The sequence below is a fragment of the Antechinus flavipes genome, chromosome 4 (genome assembly GCF_016432865.1).
Source record: "Antechinus flavipes isolate AdamAnt ecotype Samford, QLD, Australia chromosome 4, AdamAnt_v2, whole genome shotgun sequence".
Taxonomy (NCBI): domain Eukaryota; kingdom Metazoa; phylum Chordata; class Mammalia; order Dasyuromorphia; family Dasyuridae; genus Antechinus; species Antechinus flavipes.
This window is the reverse complement of record NC_067401.1, coordinates 17,768,393-17,787,375: the sequence shown is the minus strand read 5'-3', so window position 1 is coordinate 17,787,375 and position 18,983 is coordinate 17,768,393. Positions and strand designations below refer to the sequence as shown.

Here is an 18,983-nt window from a genome sequence, read left to right as displayed (position 1 = left end):
TATCTGTCCATATGTATTTCTCTGTGTGTGTATATGTCTCTCTGTTTCTTCGTACAGATATATGTCTCTGTATATGTATCTCTGTGTGTGTATGTATCTCTATGTAACCTGTGTCTATATATTGCTACTATTTATATCTATGATATATACTTATGTATATATGTGTGTTTATATATAAATATATTTACATGTATATGTATCTATATTAGTGTATATATACATTTATAGCTGTCCATATGTATTTCTCTGTGTGTATATGTATCTCTATTTCTTTGTACATATGTCTCTGTGTATATGTATCTCTATCTGTGTTTATATATTGCTACTATTTATATCTATGATATATACTTATGTATATATGTGTGTTTATATATAAATATATTTACATATATATGTATCTATAGTAGTTATATATTTACATTTATAAAAACCTATGTGTATATATCTATCTATACATATGTCTGTCTATCTCACAACCACACTTGAGGGACGTGTCTCTATTGTCCCCATTTTACAGATGGAGAGCTTGGACATGACTTGTTTGGCTCACATAACCAGTAAGACACTAAGGCAGGATTCGAACCAGGGCTTGCCGACCATCCACCGGCCCCAAACCTCACTTTAGTTATGGCAGACACGGGGGGCGGGGCATTCTGGGGGACAGGCTGGGGCTGGAGCTGCAGGGTGAGGGCTTAGACCCAGATGGGAGCAAAGACTTCTTACAGGGAAGGCCCAAGGAAGGACCGAAGGAGGACAAGGGGAGCCTCTGGCCTGGACAGTCCTGAAGGGAACCAGGCGAGGTCTCTGGTACTGGGGGGTCTGTGCAGAGACGGGGGAGGGATGCATTGAGGTCTCCAGCCATTTGGCCAGAGGCCAGGCTGGGCTGGGTGCAGGGAGGAGGAGAAAGAAGAATAGGAAGAGGAAGAGGAGAAGGAGGAGGTAAAGGAGGAAGAGGAGGAGGAGGAGGAGGAGGAGGAGAGGAGAAGGAGGAGGAGGAGGAGGAGAAGGAGGAGGAGGAGGAGGAGGAGGAGGAGGAGGAGGAGGAGGAGAGGAGGCTGGCCTCTCCTGCACCTCTTCACCTCCCCCAGCTCCATCTCAAGCTCCCTAAAGGAGGGGTCCTCATTGCCTGGCCACACCTAGGGGAGGGGAGAGAGGGGGAGGTTAAGGCTGATCCTTTCCCCTCTCCCCAGAAATCCTCTGTTCTAACTTGGGAGGCTGGGAGGCTGGGAGGCTGGGAGGCTGGGAGGGATGGCGCTTGAGCCAGGTCTCTGGCCTGAGGTTCCTTGGGTCCCTGGGCTAAGCTGTGGAGCTGCAGCTCTACCCAGGAAGTTTGTGCACTAGCAGCCCTGCCAGGCCAGCTCCAATCTCCAGGAAACAGCTGTGACTCCTAGTCTCCCCACCCCCCATTCCTTCCCTCCCTCTTCTCAAATTCCCCCCCCCCCACTTCGGCCCCCCCTTCCCCTCCTGTTCCCGGCCCGTTGCTTCCACTCATTCTATCATCCCTGTCTTGGGGACATCCTCCCGTACCCCAGAGTCGCAGCCCCAGGAACAGAGACCTCACCCAGGGCTCTTGCTGCCTGGGGCAAGGGCAGAGAGCCAGAAAAGGAGCCCATAGTAGGGCTTTCTTCTCTTCCCGGAGCCCAGCTGGGCTCCAGCTGGGCACCCCTTCCTCCCGCTCCTAAACACTTTGCCGCCAACAGGATGTGTTGGGAGCCGGGTTCAGCCGGCCCCCTCTCGGCCCCCTCTCGCTCAGGATCCCTAAGTCTTTATGACTCTTCCCAATCTCCCCTCAGGTCCCCCCTCCTCCCCATCTGGCCGCCGCCCCGAAAACGGCTCTTCTGCTGTCTCCTCGTCTCCCTGCGGGCATCTCTGCTTCCTTCCCGACCTTGCCCAAGGAACCAATGGGAGGGCTCCCCCCTCTGCCCCCCAGCAGGAGGCTGCCCCCCAGATCCACCCCGAGGGCATGTGATGCACTCTGGACATTTATAGCTCACGCTTTCTGGGCGCCAGATGTGGGCTCCGCTGCCCCTCAGAGGCTGAGCCTCTGCCGGCCTCCCTCCCTCCCTGCCCATCACCATCAGCGGTTCCCCGGTCCCCTGCCAGACCGGCCTCCACAGCCAAACAGCCCATGTGATGAACAAGGACGCCTTCCATGTTCTGCATTTGCCCCTCCACGGGCACAGTCTGGGCCAGAACACACACGTGTGTGCGTCCCCACGGTGTACCCGCTCACCCGGGCGTGTGCCCAAGAACACGGACACACATGCACGAAAATACGCTCAGCCCCTCATGGACAGACATCTCCCCGGTGGCGCAGCTTGGTCCTGTCTACACAACTCCGGTCCCTGCCATGCCTTGAAACACCCTAGGGCCTCCCCCACTGCCACCGTAGCACACAATCTGCTCAGGGGCACGCGACCCCGCCTTCCCGCCCAGGAGCATCCCCTGGGCCACACACACACCTGCCCTGGGACCTCAGATACCTGGGGCCGCTCTGCCATCTGCCCCTCTCTCAGATGGGCAACCTGGGCAGCGGAGCCTGTGCTGAAGGTCACACAGTGTGCCAGGGTGGGACCAGCCCTGTCCCCCCGCCCTCCCCCCGCCCTCCCCCTCTCTGGCGGGTTAGCCGCCAACAGACATGCCCACACATGTGTCCCGCTCGCAGGTGCCCGGGACACACCCAGAGCCGGGACCCTTTGCTCAGACACGCACTAACGGGGGGGCAGGCGCTTTTCACCTCCTCCGAATACAGCCCGGGAGGGGCAGCACGGCCCCCGGCATTCCCCACTCTCAGAGTCCGAGGGCTGGCCCAGACCGAGTCCAGGAGTCCTGAGCCCCAGGCTGCGCCTTCCCGGGACCTTCCCTCCTAGACTGGGGCTTGGCTCAGCGGGGGGCCCCAGGAGGAGGAGGAGGTAGCCTTCTAACAGAGGCTGCTGGACGCCTGCCCCGGGGTGGGCTTCCCAGCCCTCTCCCCTTTCTAGGAACCCAAGGTGGAGGCTCCTGCAGCACTGGGCAGCTCTTCCCTCGCGCAAGTGCTGCCCCATCCTCTTCTTACTGGGGCTTTCCTGGCTGGGAACAGGTCAAGGGAAGCATAGAATAGGATGCCCCTGACCTTGAGGATCTCTAAAGTTCATCTCTGTCTCTGTCTCTGTCTCTGTTTCTCTCTCTCTCTCTCTCTCTCTCTCTCTCTCTCTCTCTCTCTCTCTCTCTCTCTCTCTCTCTCTCTTTCTGTCTCTCTGTCTCTCTTCTCCTGTCTTTGTCCCTCTTTTTCTCTCTCTCTCTGTATCTCTCTGTCTGTCTCTCTCTCTCTTTCTCTCTCTTTCTCTTTCTCTCTCTCTGTCTTTCTCTGTTTCTGTCTCTTTCTCTGTGTCTCTCTGTCTCTGTTTCTGTCTCTTTCTTTATCTCTGTCTCTGTCTGCTGTTTGTTTCTCTCTGTTTCTATTTCTTTCTGTGTCTGTCTGTCTCTCACCTTCTCTCTCTCCCTTTCTCTCTCTCTTTTTCTGTCTCTGTCTCTCACCTTCTCTCTCTCTCTCTCTCTCTCTCCTCTTTATTCTGTCTGTCTCTGTCTCTCTGTGTCTCTGTCTCTGTCTCTGTTTCTCTGTCTCTGTCTCTCTCTCTCTCTCTCTCTCTCTCTCTCTCTGTCTTTCTCTGTCTCTGTCTCTGTCTCTCTCTCTTTTTCTCTTTGTGTCTCTCTGTTTCTGTTTCTGTCTCTTTCTTTATCTCTGTCTGCTGTCTGTTTCTCTTTGTCTCTTTTTCTGTCTGTCTCTGTCTTTCACCTTCTCTCTTTTTCTGTTTCTGTCTCTGTCTCTATTTCTCTGTCTCTCTTTCTCTGTCTCTGTCTCTTACCTTCTCTCTCTCTCTCTCTCTCTCTCTCTCTCTCTCTCTCTCTCTCTCTCTCTCCCCCCTCTCTCCCTCCCTCCCTCCTGTCTGTCTCTGTCTCTCTGTGTCTCTGTCTGTTTCTGTCTCTTTCTCTATCTCTGCTGTCTGTCTGTCTCTCTCCATCTCTCTCTCTGTCTCTCTCTTTCTCTCTCTCTCTTTTTGTTTCTGTGTCTTTCTCTATCTCTGTGTCTGTTTCTCTCTGTCTCTATTTCTCTCTGCTGTCTGTCTCTGTCTCTGTTTCTGTCTCTTTCTCTATCTCTGCTGTCTGTCTGTCTCTCTCCATCTCTCTCTCTCTCTGTCTCTCTCTTCTCTCTCTCTTTTTGTTTCTGTGTCTTTCTCTATCTCTGTGTCTGTTTCTCTCTGTCTCTATTTCTCTCTGCTGTCTGTCTCTGTCTCTGTTTCTGTCTCTTTCTCTATCTCTGCTGTCTGTCTGTCTGTCTCTCTCCATCTTTCTCTCCTCTCTCTCTCTCTCTCTCTCTGTCTCTGTCTCTCTCTGCCTCTCTCTCTCTCTCTGTCTGTCTTTGTTTCTGTCTCTCTATCTCTGTGCCTGTTTCTCTCTTTCTCTCTGATGTCTGTGTCTATCTCTCTGTCTCTGTCTTTCTGTCTGTCCGTCTCTCTCGCTGTCTCTCTCACACACACCTATCCCACCTGTCCCTTCCATTCCCTTAGAAACAGGGAGCTCTGGCTCAGCCCTCGGACTCTGTGAGAGGAGCCCCAGGCCCGTGGGAAGGGGAGAGTGGGAGTGGGCTGGAAGGGAGCCGGGGGCAGAGCCGGGGCCGGGGCAGGAGGCTGTGGAGGGGAGGCGGCGGGCAGGCAGGACCGGGAGCCGGTCCCGTCGGGGGCACCTTACCTCCTTGCCTCGTGGGCTGAAGGATGGAGAGGAGGAGGAGGAGGAAGGCTCCCGCTCGGAGGGAGAGAGCTGTCCGGCTCGCCATCTCGGGGAGAAAAGCCTCGGCGCTCTCTCGGGCTGTGTGTTTTATCCTCAATGCTTAATTGCTGTCTACAAGGGATGTGAGGGAAAGAGGGAGGGGGAAGAACAAGGGAGGGAGGGGGGCCGCGGGACGGGGGGGCGAGGGGGGTGGGGGGGAAGCTCAGGACACGACGTAATTACGAAAGGGCAACACACAAGCCTCCCCAGACTGGACTGTGTGGGTTTTTTCTCTCTGCTTTGCTCCCCCCCTTTCTCTCTTGCTGTTCTCTCCAGCCCTGTCCAGGGCCTGCCAGAAAGCAGCAGGAGGGGGGGGGGGGGGACGCTGCCAAAACAGCCTTCAGCGAGAGGAAAGGGGAGGGCTCTCGTCCTTGCCAAAAATCCCTGGCTCTAGCCGAGCCCCGTGATGGCCAGGCCCCAGCGCCCGCCCCACCCTGCCCCGCCCCGCCCCAACTGGGCCCCGAGCCTAGAGCCTGGGGACAAGGGCCAGCTGCCCCGAACCCCCCTCGCCACCCCCTCCCGAGCCCCCTCCTCACTCCGGCTCTCTCCCGTCCCTGGTCCTGGCTGGGGAGGGGCTTCCGGGTGGGGCCCGGGAACAGCGGGACCCTGAGGTGGGGGGGCCTCGGGGAGAGGGAAGCTCAGGGTCCCGTTTTCTTTGCCACCCAGTGCCATGAGAAAATGTGGGGGACGGTGTCTGTGACTCGGAGAACACGGCTCTGAATCCTGACTCGCTACCTGTGTGTCCGGGGGAGGACGTCCTTTCTCCGGCCTGTTCCCTCGTCCCCCTCCCCAGGGTCCTTTGCACTGCTGACCCCTCTGCTGGGGGTCCGAGCGAGAGGGCGCGGAGCGGGGTCCGGGGAGAGAAGCCTGTACCCGGTGTCCACGGGAAAGCCGGGCCCTCGGAGCCCGCCCCATGACCGTGCTCGAGGGATTCTGGGCCAAACCCAGACCCACCAGTTCCAAGAAGGGGAGGGGTCCGAGGTCTCAGAGGCCACCTAGGTCAAACCCTTCATTTTTACAGAAGAGGAAACTGAGGCACACGAGGGCAGGTCACCTAGATTCCAAATCTCCGGGGTGGGATTTGAAGCCGTCCCCTCCCTGCAGAGCCAGGGCTCATTCCCTCCCTGCTTAGTGCTTCTGCAGAGCATCAGGGACGGGCATCCCCCTTTCAGGGTCCAGACAGCAGGTGACGGCTGCAAGCCCAGACCGGAGTCCTTTAGTTCCCTCTCGTAGGTTGGGGAGCAAAGGGGAGCAAGATTCAGTGAGAGGAGCACGGAGTTCAGATCTCACCCCTGGCACTTGCCAGCTGTCTCCCCGTGCCTCAGTTTTTTCCTCTGTAAAATGGGGTACGCCGGGTGGTCTCGGAGCTTCCCTCTGGTTCTCTCATGCAGGATCCCAACCTCAGAGTCTGGGGAGGAAGCAAAACCACATCCTGGGGAGGAGGCCCAGCCCTCCGTGCGGGCGCGGGCCCACCTGGTCCCCAGCTGAGCGGCCCCGGCCCCCCCGGAATCCCTGCCTCCGACTCCCCTGCAGCAGCCCCAGCTCAGCTCGCCGCCCAGCCCAGCCGCCGTTTCCTCCGGCGCCAGGAGGGGGCGCCCCTGCGGTGCAGAAAAACGTCCTCAGATCGGCGGTTCCGAGGGGAAAGCAGCTTGTTCCCTCCCCGCGCCCCCGGCCGAGGCCCTGGCAGGAGCCACCGCCGTTGTTCTAAAGAAACGGGTCCCAGGGCTATCCCTGAGCAGCCGAGCTGAGGGGGCGGGGCCCCAGCCCCCCCGTGTGAGCGTGGGAAAGTCACTGTGACCCCTCGGGCCTCAGTTTCCCCCCGAAAGAAGCGCGATCTCTTCTGAGCCGCTCCAGCTATGACTCTGTGAGCCCCCCCCCCCATTAGATCCTGTCTGAGGTGCTCGCTCTTCCTGGGGCCCAAGTGCCCGGGTGGGTGAGAGGCAGGCTCGGGGTGGGCAAAGCCTCAGGCCGCCCAAGCCCCCAGGCCGCCCAAGCCCCCAGGCCGCCCAAGCCCCCAGGCTGCCAACTCCCCAGGCCGCCCAAGCCCCCAGGCCGCCCAAGCCCCCAGGCTGCCAACTCCCCAGGCCGCCCAAGCCCCCAGGCCGCTCAAGCCCCCAGGCCACCCAAGCCCCAGGCCGCTCAAGCCCCCAGGCCGCCCAAGCCCCCAGGCCGCCCAAGCCCCAGGCCGCCCAAGCCCCCAGGCCGCCCAAGCCCCCAGGCTGCCAACTCCCCAGGCCGCCCAAGCCCCCAGGCCGCCCAAGCCCCCAGGCTGCCAACTCCCCAGGCCGCCCAAGCCCCAGGCCGCCCAAGCCCCCAGGCTGCCAACTCCCCAGGCCGCCCAAGCCCCCAGGCCACTCAAGCCCCCAGGCCACCCAAGCCCCAGGCCGCTCAAGCCCCCAGGCCGCCCAAGCCCCCAGGCCGCCCAAGCCCCAGGCCGCCCAAGCCCCCAGGCCGCCCAAGCCCCCAGGCTGCCAACTCCCCAGGCCGCCCAAGCCCCCAGGCCGCCCAAGCCCCCAGGCTGCCAACTCCCCAGGCCGCCCAAGCCCCCAGGCCGCCCAAGCCCCAGGCCACCGAAGCCCCCAGGCCGCTCAAGCCCCCAGGCCACCCAAGCCCCAGGCCGCTCAAGCCCCCAGGCCGCCCAAGCCCCCAGGCCACCCAAGCCCCAGGCCGCTCAAGCCCCCAGGCCACCCAAGCCCCCAGGTCGCCAAGCCCCCAGGCCGCCAACTCCCCAGGCTGCCCAAGCCCCAGGCCGCCCAAGCCCCCAGGCTGCCAACTCCCCAGGCCGCCCAAGCCCCCAGGCCGCCAAGCCCCCAGGCCGCCCAAGCCCCCAGGCCACCGAAGCCCCCAGGCCGCTCAAGCCCCCAGGCCACCCAAGCCCCCAGCCGCCCAAGCCCCCAGGCCGCCAACTCCCCAGGCCGCCCAAGCCCCCAGGCCGCTCAAGCCCCCAGGCCGCCCAAGCCCCAGGCCACCCAAGCCCCAGGCTGCCAACTCCCCAGGCTGCCCAAGCCCCCAGGCCACCCAAGCCCCAGGCCGCTCAAGCCCCCAGGCCGCCCAAGCCCCAGGCCGCCAAAGCCCCCAGGCCACCCAAGCCCCAGGCTGCCAACTCCCCAGGCTGCCCAAGCCCCCAGGCCACTCAAGCCCCCAGGCCACCCAAGCCCCAGGCCGCCCAAGCCCCAGGCCGCCCAAGCCCCCAGGCCACCCAAGCCCCAGGCCGCTCAAGCCCCCAGGCCGCCAAAGCCCCCAGGCCACCCAAGCCCCAGGCTGCCAACTCCCCAGGCTGCCCAAGCCCCAGGCCACTCAAGCCCCCAGGCCACCCAAGCCCCAGGCCGCTCAAGCCCCCAGGCCACCAAAGCCCCCAGGCTACCCAAGCCCCAGGCTGCCAAAGCCCCCAGGCCGCCCAAGCCCCCAGGCCACTCAAGCCCCAAGGCCACCCAAGCCCCCAGGCTGCCAAAGCCCCCAGGCCACTCAAGCCCCCAGGCCTCCCAAGCCCCCAGGCCACCCAAGCCCCAGGCCGCCCAAGCCCCCAGGCTGCCAAAGCCCCAAGGCCGCTCAAGCCCCCAGGCCACCCAAGCCCCAGGCTGCCAAAGCCCCCAGGCCACCCAAGCCCCAGGCTGCCAAAGCCCCCAGGCCACCAAAGCCCCAGGCCACCAGCACCCCAGGCCGCCAGTGCCAGCAGAGCCTTGGGGGGCTTCAGGTCGGGGAGTTCTCAGCCTGGAAATTAAAAAATCCTTTTCATTCCCTTTCATTTCCCCTTCCCCTGCATTTACAAAGCTGACAGTGAGAAGGGGGTTCCCCCCCCCCAGAGGGGAGCTAAGAACCCTCGCTCTGGCTCAGCCCCATCTGTTAATGGGGAAGGGACTGGCCAGGGCTTGTGTCTTGGGCCCTTTTATGCAGGTCATGAAGAAGACCTAGAACCTCCTCCCAGAAAGTTCAAAGAGGAAAACCCATCCCTGCTCTCCCGTCCCTCCCCAGCTCCCGGCTGCTAATTCTCGGGGGCGTCCGTCAAGGGGTCTCGTCCCTGGCGACTCTCCAAGGGGAGACGACGGTGCCCACGATGGAGCTGCTTTCCTGGCATTCGGCTGGGAAATGACATAATACGATCCAGCCAGATCGAGGAAACATGGAACTCGTTCCTTCCAAGTCCATCTCAAGTCCCACAATCCTCCAGGAACTCCTCGAGCATTTGTTAAGAGCCTACTATGTGCCGGGGTCCAGAAGAAGAGCAAACAGATCCTGCCCTCAGGAAGCTTACAGTCCACAGGAAGCCTTTCCTGGACATTGAAGAAGTCACGGGGGTGGGCGTGAGGGGGTGGGTGGGGGAAGGCGCTCTCTCCATTTTGGAGCCCACGCCCAGCCCCCCATTCATCCCTGATCCCCTGGATCGCTCTTTTCCTTTACTATATCTCTGACTATCTCCGAGGTGAGACTTCTAGCAAGGAGGAAGGCCGGGCTTTCGCCTCCTCGGCCTCAGGTGCTCAGGAAAGCAGCTTCGCTCGACTTCAGCCAAGTCACGTCGTGAGCCTTGAAGTTCTCAGTCTCAGTTTCCTCACCTGTCAAATGGAGGTGATAAGCCTCGTTCTGCTGAGGTTCACAGGGTGGTTGGAGGAAAGGGATGTTGTAAACATCGGAGTTCCAGAGATGGGAACTGTTACTTTCTTTGATTGATTGGTTGTGAGTTAAGACAGAGAGAAAGATTTATGGGGTTTGAGAACTGGAAGAGATTATTGAGTCCAGCCATCTTCAAAAATTATATATATATTTACATACATATATACGTATGTATATATACATATATGGAGAGAGAGAGAGAGAGACAGAGACAGAGACAGAGAGAGAGAATGAGAGAAACAGAGACAGAGAGAAGAGACAGAGACAGAGAGGGAGAGAGACAGAGAGAGAGAGAGAGATACAGAGAGAGAGAGAGAGAGACAGAGAGAGAGAGAGACAGAGAGAGAATGAGAGAAACAGAGACAGAACAGAGACAGAGACACACACACAAAGAGAGACAGAGAGAGACAGAGATAGAGAGAGACAGAAACAGAGAGAGGGAGAGAGAAAGAGAGGGAGAAAGAAAGGGAGAGACAGAGACAGAACAGAGACACAGAGAGACACACACACACACAGAGACAGAGAGAGACAGAGATAGAGACAGAGACAGAGAGAGGGATAGAGACAGAGACAGAGAGAGGGAGAAAGACAGAGAGAGAGACAGAGAGAAAGAGAGGGAGAAAGAGAGGGAGAGACAGAGACAGAACAGAGACAGACACACACACACACACACAGAGATAGAAAGAGACAGAGACAGAGAGAGGGAGAGAGACACACAGAGAGAGATACAAATGAGAAGAATGAGCTGACCCAGCTGGGAATGGAAGAAAGACAGTCAGGAGCTCCTGAGTGTGGGGGACACAGGAAACATCCAGGGAGGGGTTAGACCTCTCAGGGACTCTGGCTGGGTGTTTTTGAGCAAATGTCTTGACTTCTCTGGGCCCCAGATACCCTTCTGTAAAATGAGTGGATTAGAGGATGTCCAAGGTACTTCCAGGGTAGAGGATAGAGGATGATGAGACGGGAGGCTCATTGTCAGGGATGGGTGGAGCAGGGATGCTGGGGTGGGAGGATGAGGGTAGGGAGAGTCAAAGAGAGGGGCAAAGTCCTGGGGAGAGCTGAACTTCCCTCAGGGCTGGGACGGGATATTCAGTGTGTGAGGGATGAGGCTCAATATTGGGGAGAGGGTCTCAGAGCTAGGGAGATGGACTCGGGGTCAAATATGGGGGTTCAAGGCTAGGATTGGGAGTCTGAGGTCAGGGCTGGGAATGGGAGAGTTTAGGGGATTCAGTGTTGGAAAGGGAGCTTAGACTAGGAATGGAGCTGTTTCAGCGCTGGAGATTCAAGATGGAGAGAGGGGCTCAGCGTGAAGAATGGCGTCCCAGACCAGGGATGGGGGGTGGAGGCTGAAATGGAGGCTCCAGGTCAGAGGTGGAGGTAGGGCGGAGGCCGGAGGGCTGGGGAGGAGAGGGAGGCCCTCAGGTACCGCAGAGGCGGGAGGATGCAGGAATTCCTCCGCTCCTTCCTTCCCTGTCTCTGCAAACATGTTCCCCCTGGCCCCTCTCCTGGGATAAAGGTTAGGGGATTGTCGAGAAGGGAAAACAGGAAGAGGGGAAAATGAGTTAGCTCTGGAAGAGGGAGAGGGCCCTGGCTCTGTTGGCCGCCGAGAGCAGGAACAGGCTGACAGGCTTGCAAACCACAATCAGGGCTGCGCTTATTGATTCCAGGACTTCTGCAGGCTGGGTGGAGGGGCAGGTCGCAGTCTGCTTGGCTTGGGGGCCGGGCCCAGGGGCAGCTCCTCTGCTTCCCGGAGGCTCCCTGGTCCCGCTTCTCCCTCTGGTCGCTGTGCTCTGAGCTGGTGCGGAGGAGAGACCCCCAGCACGGAGAGTCTGGGAGACCCAAGTGACAACCTCAGCTCCCACACTTATTGTGCCGTATAAACTTGGCGCCTTCGCTCCCCTCCGGGCCCCCCAAGTGAAGTGAACGTGGGGGACGGCGACGACAACCAGGCCGGCCGGAAACAGAACCTGGGCAGGCGGCCTGACCCACCAGGAAGGGTCTGAAGCAGAATTTGAACTCGGGCCGTCCTGATTTGGGCCCCACGCTTATCGGGTGCCCACTAAGCTGCCTCCTAATTTTGAGGTTTTAGATCTCATTCATTTATTTATCTGTTTGCTTATTTGTTCATTTATTTGTTTGTTTGTTTGTTTATTTATTTAGTTATTGCAGGACAAATGGGGCTAAACGCCCAGGGTCACACGGCTGTTAAGTGCTTAGTCTGAGGTTAGTTTTGAATTCAGGCCCTCCTGACTTCAGGGTTACGCTCTATCCACTGTAGCGCCATCTAGTGGAACCCGGGGTCCCTCGAACTCCAGGTCCTCCTGCCCGAGACCCCACGGGCGGCTCCATTTGGGCTCTCCTCTCTTTCGGAGGAGTTTTCTCGCTCTGGATACGTTGTAACGTGGGAAGCGGGAGGCCCCGGGGAGGGACTGTCAGGCTGCCATGATCACAGACCCTAAAGAAGGCTCCCAGAAGCAAAAAGTAGGTGGGTCCTGGGAAGGCAGCGCCTCCAACCCTCACGGCCGGAAGGAGCCTGTGAGTCCCTGCGGGCCGGACCGCGTGTGTGCAAACACCCCGAGGCACAGGTTTGGGGCCAGGGACCAGAACTGCATGGGGGGGACTCACAGGGAGCCCAAAGGTCATCCCGCCCAGCCTGTCCTTCCGCAGATGGGGAAACTGAAGACGCTGGAGGGGGTGTCGTGGGAGACCCACAGTGGGGTGTGGACTCAGGTGCTGGGGAGAGCTGGGGCCCAAAGGACTCGCACTCGCGAGGAGGGAATGGACACACACTCACATTCACACTCACATACTCACACACACTCTCACACACATTCACACTCACATTCACACACATACACACTCACACACACTTACACTCACACACACTCACACTCACATTCACACACATATACACTCACACTCACACACACACACACACACACACACACACTCTCATACACTCACCCACACAGAGCCCTCCTTGTTCTCTGTGCTCCCGCACACTCGGCCCCTCATCCTCAGACACGTCATCATCCCGAGGATGGGCCCCTGCCCGTCTGTGTGTGGCATGGGGCGCCACAGCTGGGGCACACGTGGGCAGAGCTGGCTGGAGACTGAAGCGCAGACAGTTTGTGCTTTTTCTTCCTGCCTCCCTTTTTCTGAGACTTTCCCTGTCTTACTCCCCTTCCTTCTGAGGGGCCCAAGCCCCTGGGTCTTCCTGCACTCTGCTGTCTGCCTCAATTTCCTCATCTATAAAATGGGGATAAGAATGGCACTTACCTCCGAGAGCTGAGAGAATCAAAGGAGAAGATATTTGTAAAGCGTTTTGCACGTCCTACTGCTCCATAGAAATGCTATTGTTATTATGACTGCTACTGTAGAAGGAAAGTGAGATTTGAAATGAGAGGAGCTGTGTTCAAATCCTGCATCTGTCCTGGAAGAAGGGAACAACTAGATATAAAAAAGCCATTTATAGCCACAATCAGATTAGTGCGAACAAGGAAGCCTGTGAATGGGGCTATTTAAAGTTAGAATTATGCGAAATATGGTCACTGGTTACAGCTCCTTGGAGATGCGGAATATGAATCCAAATAACATGACCCAGGATCTCAGGGGCTCGGGTCCCCCAGGACTCGGATTAAGTTCCCACAAATGGGCCGTACTTGACAGAGAGCCAGCTTGAGGGTCGTGTAGGGCCAAGAACCTTCTCGGCCTTCTCCAGGCAACTACTCAGGCTCAATTATACGGTGTGGCTCACAGGTGGCACAGTGGATAGAGCACCAGCTGCGAGGCAGGAGGACCTGAGTTCAAATCCAGTTCAGACACTCACTTAACTCTGCTTACCTCAGTTTCCTCTTTGGAAAATGGCCTGGAGAAGGAAAAGGCAAGTCATACCAGTATCTTTGCCAAGAAAACCCTGAATGGGGTCACAAAGACTGAACAATTTAACGCCAGCACCAACAACCAAACTCACCTAGGGGGAGATAAGGCGAGACCCCCTGCCTTTGGGATGCCCCCTTCTCATGGGGAGGAGAATGCTCTGTGGGGGAGTGTGGCAGCCTGGGTAGGGGTCAACAAGCTGGGAGTCCATCCCATGCCCGTTCCAGAAACAATAATGGGACTGGTTGGTTTGACTACTGGGCCCCGAGCCAGAGGTGGAAGTTGTGGAGCCGGGGGGAATGGGATATATTCACCAGCGTGGGCCACATGGGAACGTGAGCTGGGAAGCTTCCCCAGCCCTAATTCTAATTACGGTCTCAGGCTGGCCTTGTCTTGATATAAGATACGAGCCGAATTTAGGAGGTCACTTATCCTATGTGATCTTTGGGAATGTCAAGTGTAAAACAAGGCTTGAAGCAGACGATCTCCTCCTTCCAGTTCCTAACCTTTTCCTTTCTTTCTCTGTATGAATCAGACCTGAGGTTATTGGGGGGGGGCACATAATAGCCAGGGTGGGGGTGGGACAGGAAAAGCCCCATGAGAAGGGAGCATTTGAGTGCAGGCTTCGGGGCTTAGAGATCCCTTTGTCCAAACACCCCTCTTTCTAGAAGATGGACAGCAGACTCAAGATGACCTCCAAGGGCTGCTGACCCCTCCTGAGGTTTCCACTCAATTGGGTAATTAAAAGAGAGCTTTAATGAGACAAGTACTTCTGATTCTACCCCTGGAGGGACCAGCCAGTGCCTTATTAGAGAAGTTACCGAATCCAACTTCTGGTCAAAGGCCGACCCCTGATCCAGGCCAGGAACCTGCCCTCTAATCGAATGTAGATGGGGCGGTGGAGGCAGAAGGGGAAGGGATCTATCAGCAGTACAGAGGAGAGGGAATGAGGATCTGCTGACGGCAGGGTTGTGGCGGCTGGGAGGGAGATCTGGGGGGCTCCCGCCATCTTGGAAGGTTCCTTCCTTCCCCCATCAAGCGCAGCCCAGGCCCGTGACCCCTTGCAGCCTTCTCCCCATTTCTCCATGCATGATACAGGAAGTCAGTCCACTCCTGTTCCTGATTTAGCAGCTTTGTTTCTTCTTGGGACCTCAAATAAGCTCCACAAGTTCCCCTCACTCTCAGCCCTTGTATCTATGCTATTGTTCATATATACATTATTCTTTCCCCTTTTCACTGCTTCCCCCCAATTCCATGTTCCTTCATATAAAAGACATATAAATTGTCTTTCAAGGCCCAGCTCAAATCTTGCCTCCTCAAGCCTTCATCCATATCTCGCCTTGGCGTGGTAGCCCGGGTATTCAGAGATGAGGCAAGTGAAGCCTATATTGGGAAGGAGCATAAACTCAGTCTCACAGACTAAGAGACCTTGGACCTTCTCAAGCCAGGATCAGGAAGCCCCGATTCCGAGTCCAGGGCCGACTTATCCATTGTATGGCGCACCTGCTGAAGATGAGCCAGGCTTAATTTGGAGAGCGGGAGTTGTAATAACAAGTCCATCGGCCTTGCCACCACCTGACTTGGTTACTTTACGAGTGGCAATGCAAGCAAGTGCCTTTAACCACTTCAGGTCTTAGGGGTTTTTTTTCCCTCCATTTTATTCTTTTTTTTTTTTTTATTAAAGCTTTTTATTTTCAAAACATCTGCATGGACAATTTTTCAACATTCACCCTTGAAAAACCTTGTGTTCCAATTTTCCCCCTTCTCCCATCCCCTCCCCTAGATGGCAAGTAATCTCATATATGTTAAACATGTATAATTTTTCTATACATATTTCTACAATTATCGTGTTGCACAAGAAAAATCAGATCAAAAAGGAAAAAATGAGAAAGAAAACAAAAAGCAAATAAACAACAACAAAAAGAGTGAAAATGCTATGTTGTGATCCACACGGTTCCCACAGTCCTCTTCGGGGGCAGATGGCTCTCTCCATCACAAGATCAGGCCTTAGTTTTTACCTTTGTCAAATGAGGAGTTGGACTAGGGGATCCCTAAGGTCCCATTCCAGTTCCATCAGATTGGAAGCCTCCTGAGGGGAGGTACATCACCTGCTTTCTTTCTGTCCCCCTATCCCTGGCAAGAAGGGGCTACTTACCCAGAATGGGCTTGAAGGCTCCTCCCTCATGGGGGGAGGATCCCAAAGTCCCTTAGGTTCACGGGGCCAAGAAGGGAGGCCCACCTGGAGGCCCCTCCCCACTCCCTCGGAATGCTGTCAGGCTCCCCACACACTCCTGCAAGCTCCCTGGGTCTTGCCAAACAGCTGTGCAGCTCCACCCTTATCTGTTCCCGCACTGTCCGTGCTCCTGAATCTTTCCAAGGGCTGTGAAGGCCTGGGAATGCTGGGGGGAGTGCAGCTACTGCCTGAAGCTTGATCTCAGTATCCCCCTCCACACCACGCTCGGCCTCTCCCCAGGGACCACCTGCCCTGAGCTTTCATTCATTCCTGCCTCCCCACCCCTTCCCCACTTCATCTTTCCCGGCAAATCTCAGGCACGGAGTCAGCCTTTGGCCCAAGCAGGGGTCTAATGAGAGTGGACGGAGCTGCTGCTGCTGGCCAAGATGCAGGGGGAAGAGCTGGTGCTGGCAACGGGAAAGCTGGGGGATAAGCCAGCACCTGGGGGCTAGCGGGGTGATTTCGGGGAAGTCACTCCGATGGCCACAGAACAACATTCAGTGGATTCCTTGGGCTGCCACAGACTAAGAGTTTATAAGCTGGTAGCTAGCCCTGTCGGTCCTGTGAAGTGATGGGAGGCAGAGGGTACCAAGAAACTGTCTAGAACACTGAGGTAGTTTGAAAAAAAAAAACCTTGGCTTTTATTGGTAATTTTTATTTTATTTTATTTTTGCCTCTTTAAGATTGAGGGAAGCAGGATGGGCTAATGGAAAGAGGTGAATTTGGAGTCAGGAATCCTGGCTCCCTTATTTATTACCTGTGTGAGCTTGAGTAATCAATCAATCAGCAGGCATTTAGTAAACTCAAGAAAACCCCCAAAGCATGAACAATGACTAAACAACAAATTTGTTGGAGCTGGGAGCAGTGGATAGAGCACCAGGGCCCGGAATCAGGAACATCTGAATTCACATTTGGCCTATCTGCCTCAGTTTCCTCATCTGTAAAATGAGCTGGAGGAGATAATGGCAAGAAAACTCCCAAGGAGGTCATGAAGAGTTAAATACAGAAATGACTCAACCATAAAGATTTATATGATCTCTACCCTTAATTAACTTAACCTTCCTGTTTCTGTATCTGTAAAATGAGGAGGTTGATTAAATAACTTCTGAGGTCCCTTGTAACTCATCATCCATGTTCCTATGATATTGTCATTTAATATTCACATGCCTCAGTTTCCCTATCTGTAAAATGAAGGGGTTAGACTAGATGAGGTCCCTTCCAGTTTTAGAACACTGATGCCATTTTTCAGCTCCCTTTTTATTGCTGGGGTGTCTCAGATTGACCCTTTTTTGCCTTCCCTTTTGGGAGCTACAAACATGCCAGACCAAGAACTATTGCTTCTAGCATTCATTGGCTAATCTGCTTCTTCTGTGAAAACCTCCAAGTTCCTTAGAGCAGCTGCGAGAGATTGGGACATTCACCTATAAATGTCCACTTAACTTTGTTACTCTGAATATGAGATCCTTGTCGAATGACCAAAGACATCCCGGAGGAATTGAATCATTCCATTATTGACATTTTCACTGTAAATGAAAAGATGGATCTCAGGACCTCCTCAGAGAGGCAGATGGAGGAATTGCTGGAGCTGTTTTCATCGTGCGTCCAAAGGCGATCAGAGTATCATTTCATTGCTCATTTGGTTATCCTGCCTTCAGTATTTGTGATGAGAACAAGAAAACAGATTAGCATAAGAATAACTTTGAGTTATGTACCTTCAGTTGTAGAAGGCAAAAAAGCAGAGACTTCCCCCAAAAAACTCAAAATGACTTTTCAAATTAAATCGATACATACTTTAGTGCATCGGTACAAATGTGAACATAGAAAAAGGATGGCAAAAAAGTGTGGTAAAATATGGTTCAGGAGCCAAAAATCAGAGTCTAAGGGCTTTTTACTAAACAAAGAAATCTCATACCTACATGTCATAAATCCTTTCTTTGAGATGTGATTTGGAAGCTTCTATACGTGGTGAGTATTAAAGAATATCACCCATCATATTCTCAATAAGAAATGGACTATATCTTTTTTTAAAAGTCAGAAAATCACTGGCAACTGTCTAAATCAGCTGTCTGTGCATAGTCAGATCATGGACCGGATAGAGCAAAGATCAGAATTAGTATCAAATTGGAAGAGACAAAAAAAAGGCATGATATCCACTTGGAATCATTCCATTCAATCTATACTATTAGCAAAAAATGGGAAATGGAAAAAGGAACCAACATTGACTCAGACTATCACAAAACACTGTGTTTTAATAACATTACATTTTTCCAATTTCATGTAAAAACAATTTTCAACATTTAAAATTTTTTTGAATCTAAAATCTCTCTCCCTTCCTTCTTCCCTCTTCCTCCTCCTTTTATACCCAACCTCTTTCCAACTGCTTGTGTCTCCTACCTTTTTTTTTTTAATTTAATTTCCCTGTGTTTATTCTATTTCTTGAGTAAGCTTTTGGGGAATTGGGATTGATTTTCTTAACATTAGAACCAAAGTATTCCTTAATAACACATTTGTTGTTCAGTCATTTCAGTCATATCTAAGTCTTTGTGACCCTATTTGGGGTTTTCGTGGCAAAGATGTTGAAGTGGTTTGCCATTTCCTTCTCCAGATCATTTGACAGATGAGGAAACTGAGGCAAACAGGATTATATGATTTGTCCAAGGTCACCCAAGTTATAAGGGTCTGAGGCCAGATTTGAATTCAGGAAAACAAGTTTTCCTGACTTCAGGCCTGGCACTCTAACCTAGAACATGGCTGTTCTATAACCATTGTAATGCAATCACCACAATGGAGAGGCCATAAGAGTCTAGAAACCAGTTCAGTCAGCAGACATTTGATCTCTTTGCTAAATGGAGAGGAAATATCAGTTTATAATATATATTAATTGGCAAAACCTTGGAGAGGAGAATGGTGGAAGATTATGAACAGTTATCCCCTCATAAAACAGCCAACAGTAGTCAAAGAAAAATGAGTTTGGATAAAACTTGGCATAAGACTTAATTAAGCTAGCTCATCCTAAGAGAATTTATAGGTGAAACTGGAAGACAACAAATAGATGTCAAAATGGAAGAGATCTATGAGCATTTCTATAGCAAACTGTCTTCTTCATCAATGACAGTGGATCTATTCATTGCATTTGGCCATTACCAGCTCAGTTCCTGATGAGAAAGTTGAAATGACACAAAAGAAAATGAAGACAGAAATAACTAGTAAACTAGACCAAGGAGACATAGAGGAAATGCATGATGTAGATGACACAATTTTGAGGGTCTTTGAGGGATTCATTCTCAAGATTTCCTAAAGAGGAGAAGATAAATAATTGGGAAAAAAAACCATGGATACTATCATTCCTAAAAAAAAAAAAAAAAAGAAATAGAGCATTAATAATGACCTACCTATATACTTATTTTCTCTCCCCTATAAAATCCTCATGAAAATGATCGATGCATCAATTTGATGG

The 18,983-nt window shown here is 54.1% G+C and overlaps 2 protein-coding genes across 6 annotated transcripts in view; one reads left to right on the top strand and one right to left on the bottom strand.

The window, feature by feature from the left end:
• ELN (elastin) overlaps positions 1–4,898 on the bottom strand; it is a 67,874-nt gene extending 62,976 nt beyond the window's left edge. For 3 of the 5 annotated variants that reach the window (XM_051991942.1, XM_051991943.1, XM_051991945.1), the window contains exon 1: positions 4,729–4,898. In XM_051991942.1, coding sequence (XP_051847902.1) covers positions 4,729–4,813 — 85 coding nt within the window. In that variant the 5' untranslated portion in view covers positions 4,814–4,898. The remainder of the gene's footprint in view (positions 1–4,728) is intronic. The other 2 variants (XM_051991941.1, XM_051991944.1) reach the window with 1 other exon arrangement.
• A 314-nt stretch (positions 4,899–5,212) lies between these two features.
• Positions 5,213–8,718, top strand: LOC127561201 (basic proline-rich protein-like). The gene is made up of 5 exons (XM_051996486.1): positions 5,213–5,388; positions 5,600–5,675; positions 6,340–6,579; positions 6,692–8,500; positions 8,701–8,718. Exons 1-5 carry the CDS (start codon positions 5,213–5,215, stop codon positions 8,716–8,718), a joined length of 2,319 nt encoding a protein of 772 aa, XP_051852446.1.
• The last annotated feature ends 10,265 nt before the right edge of the window (positions 8,719–18,983 follow it).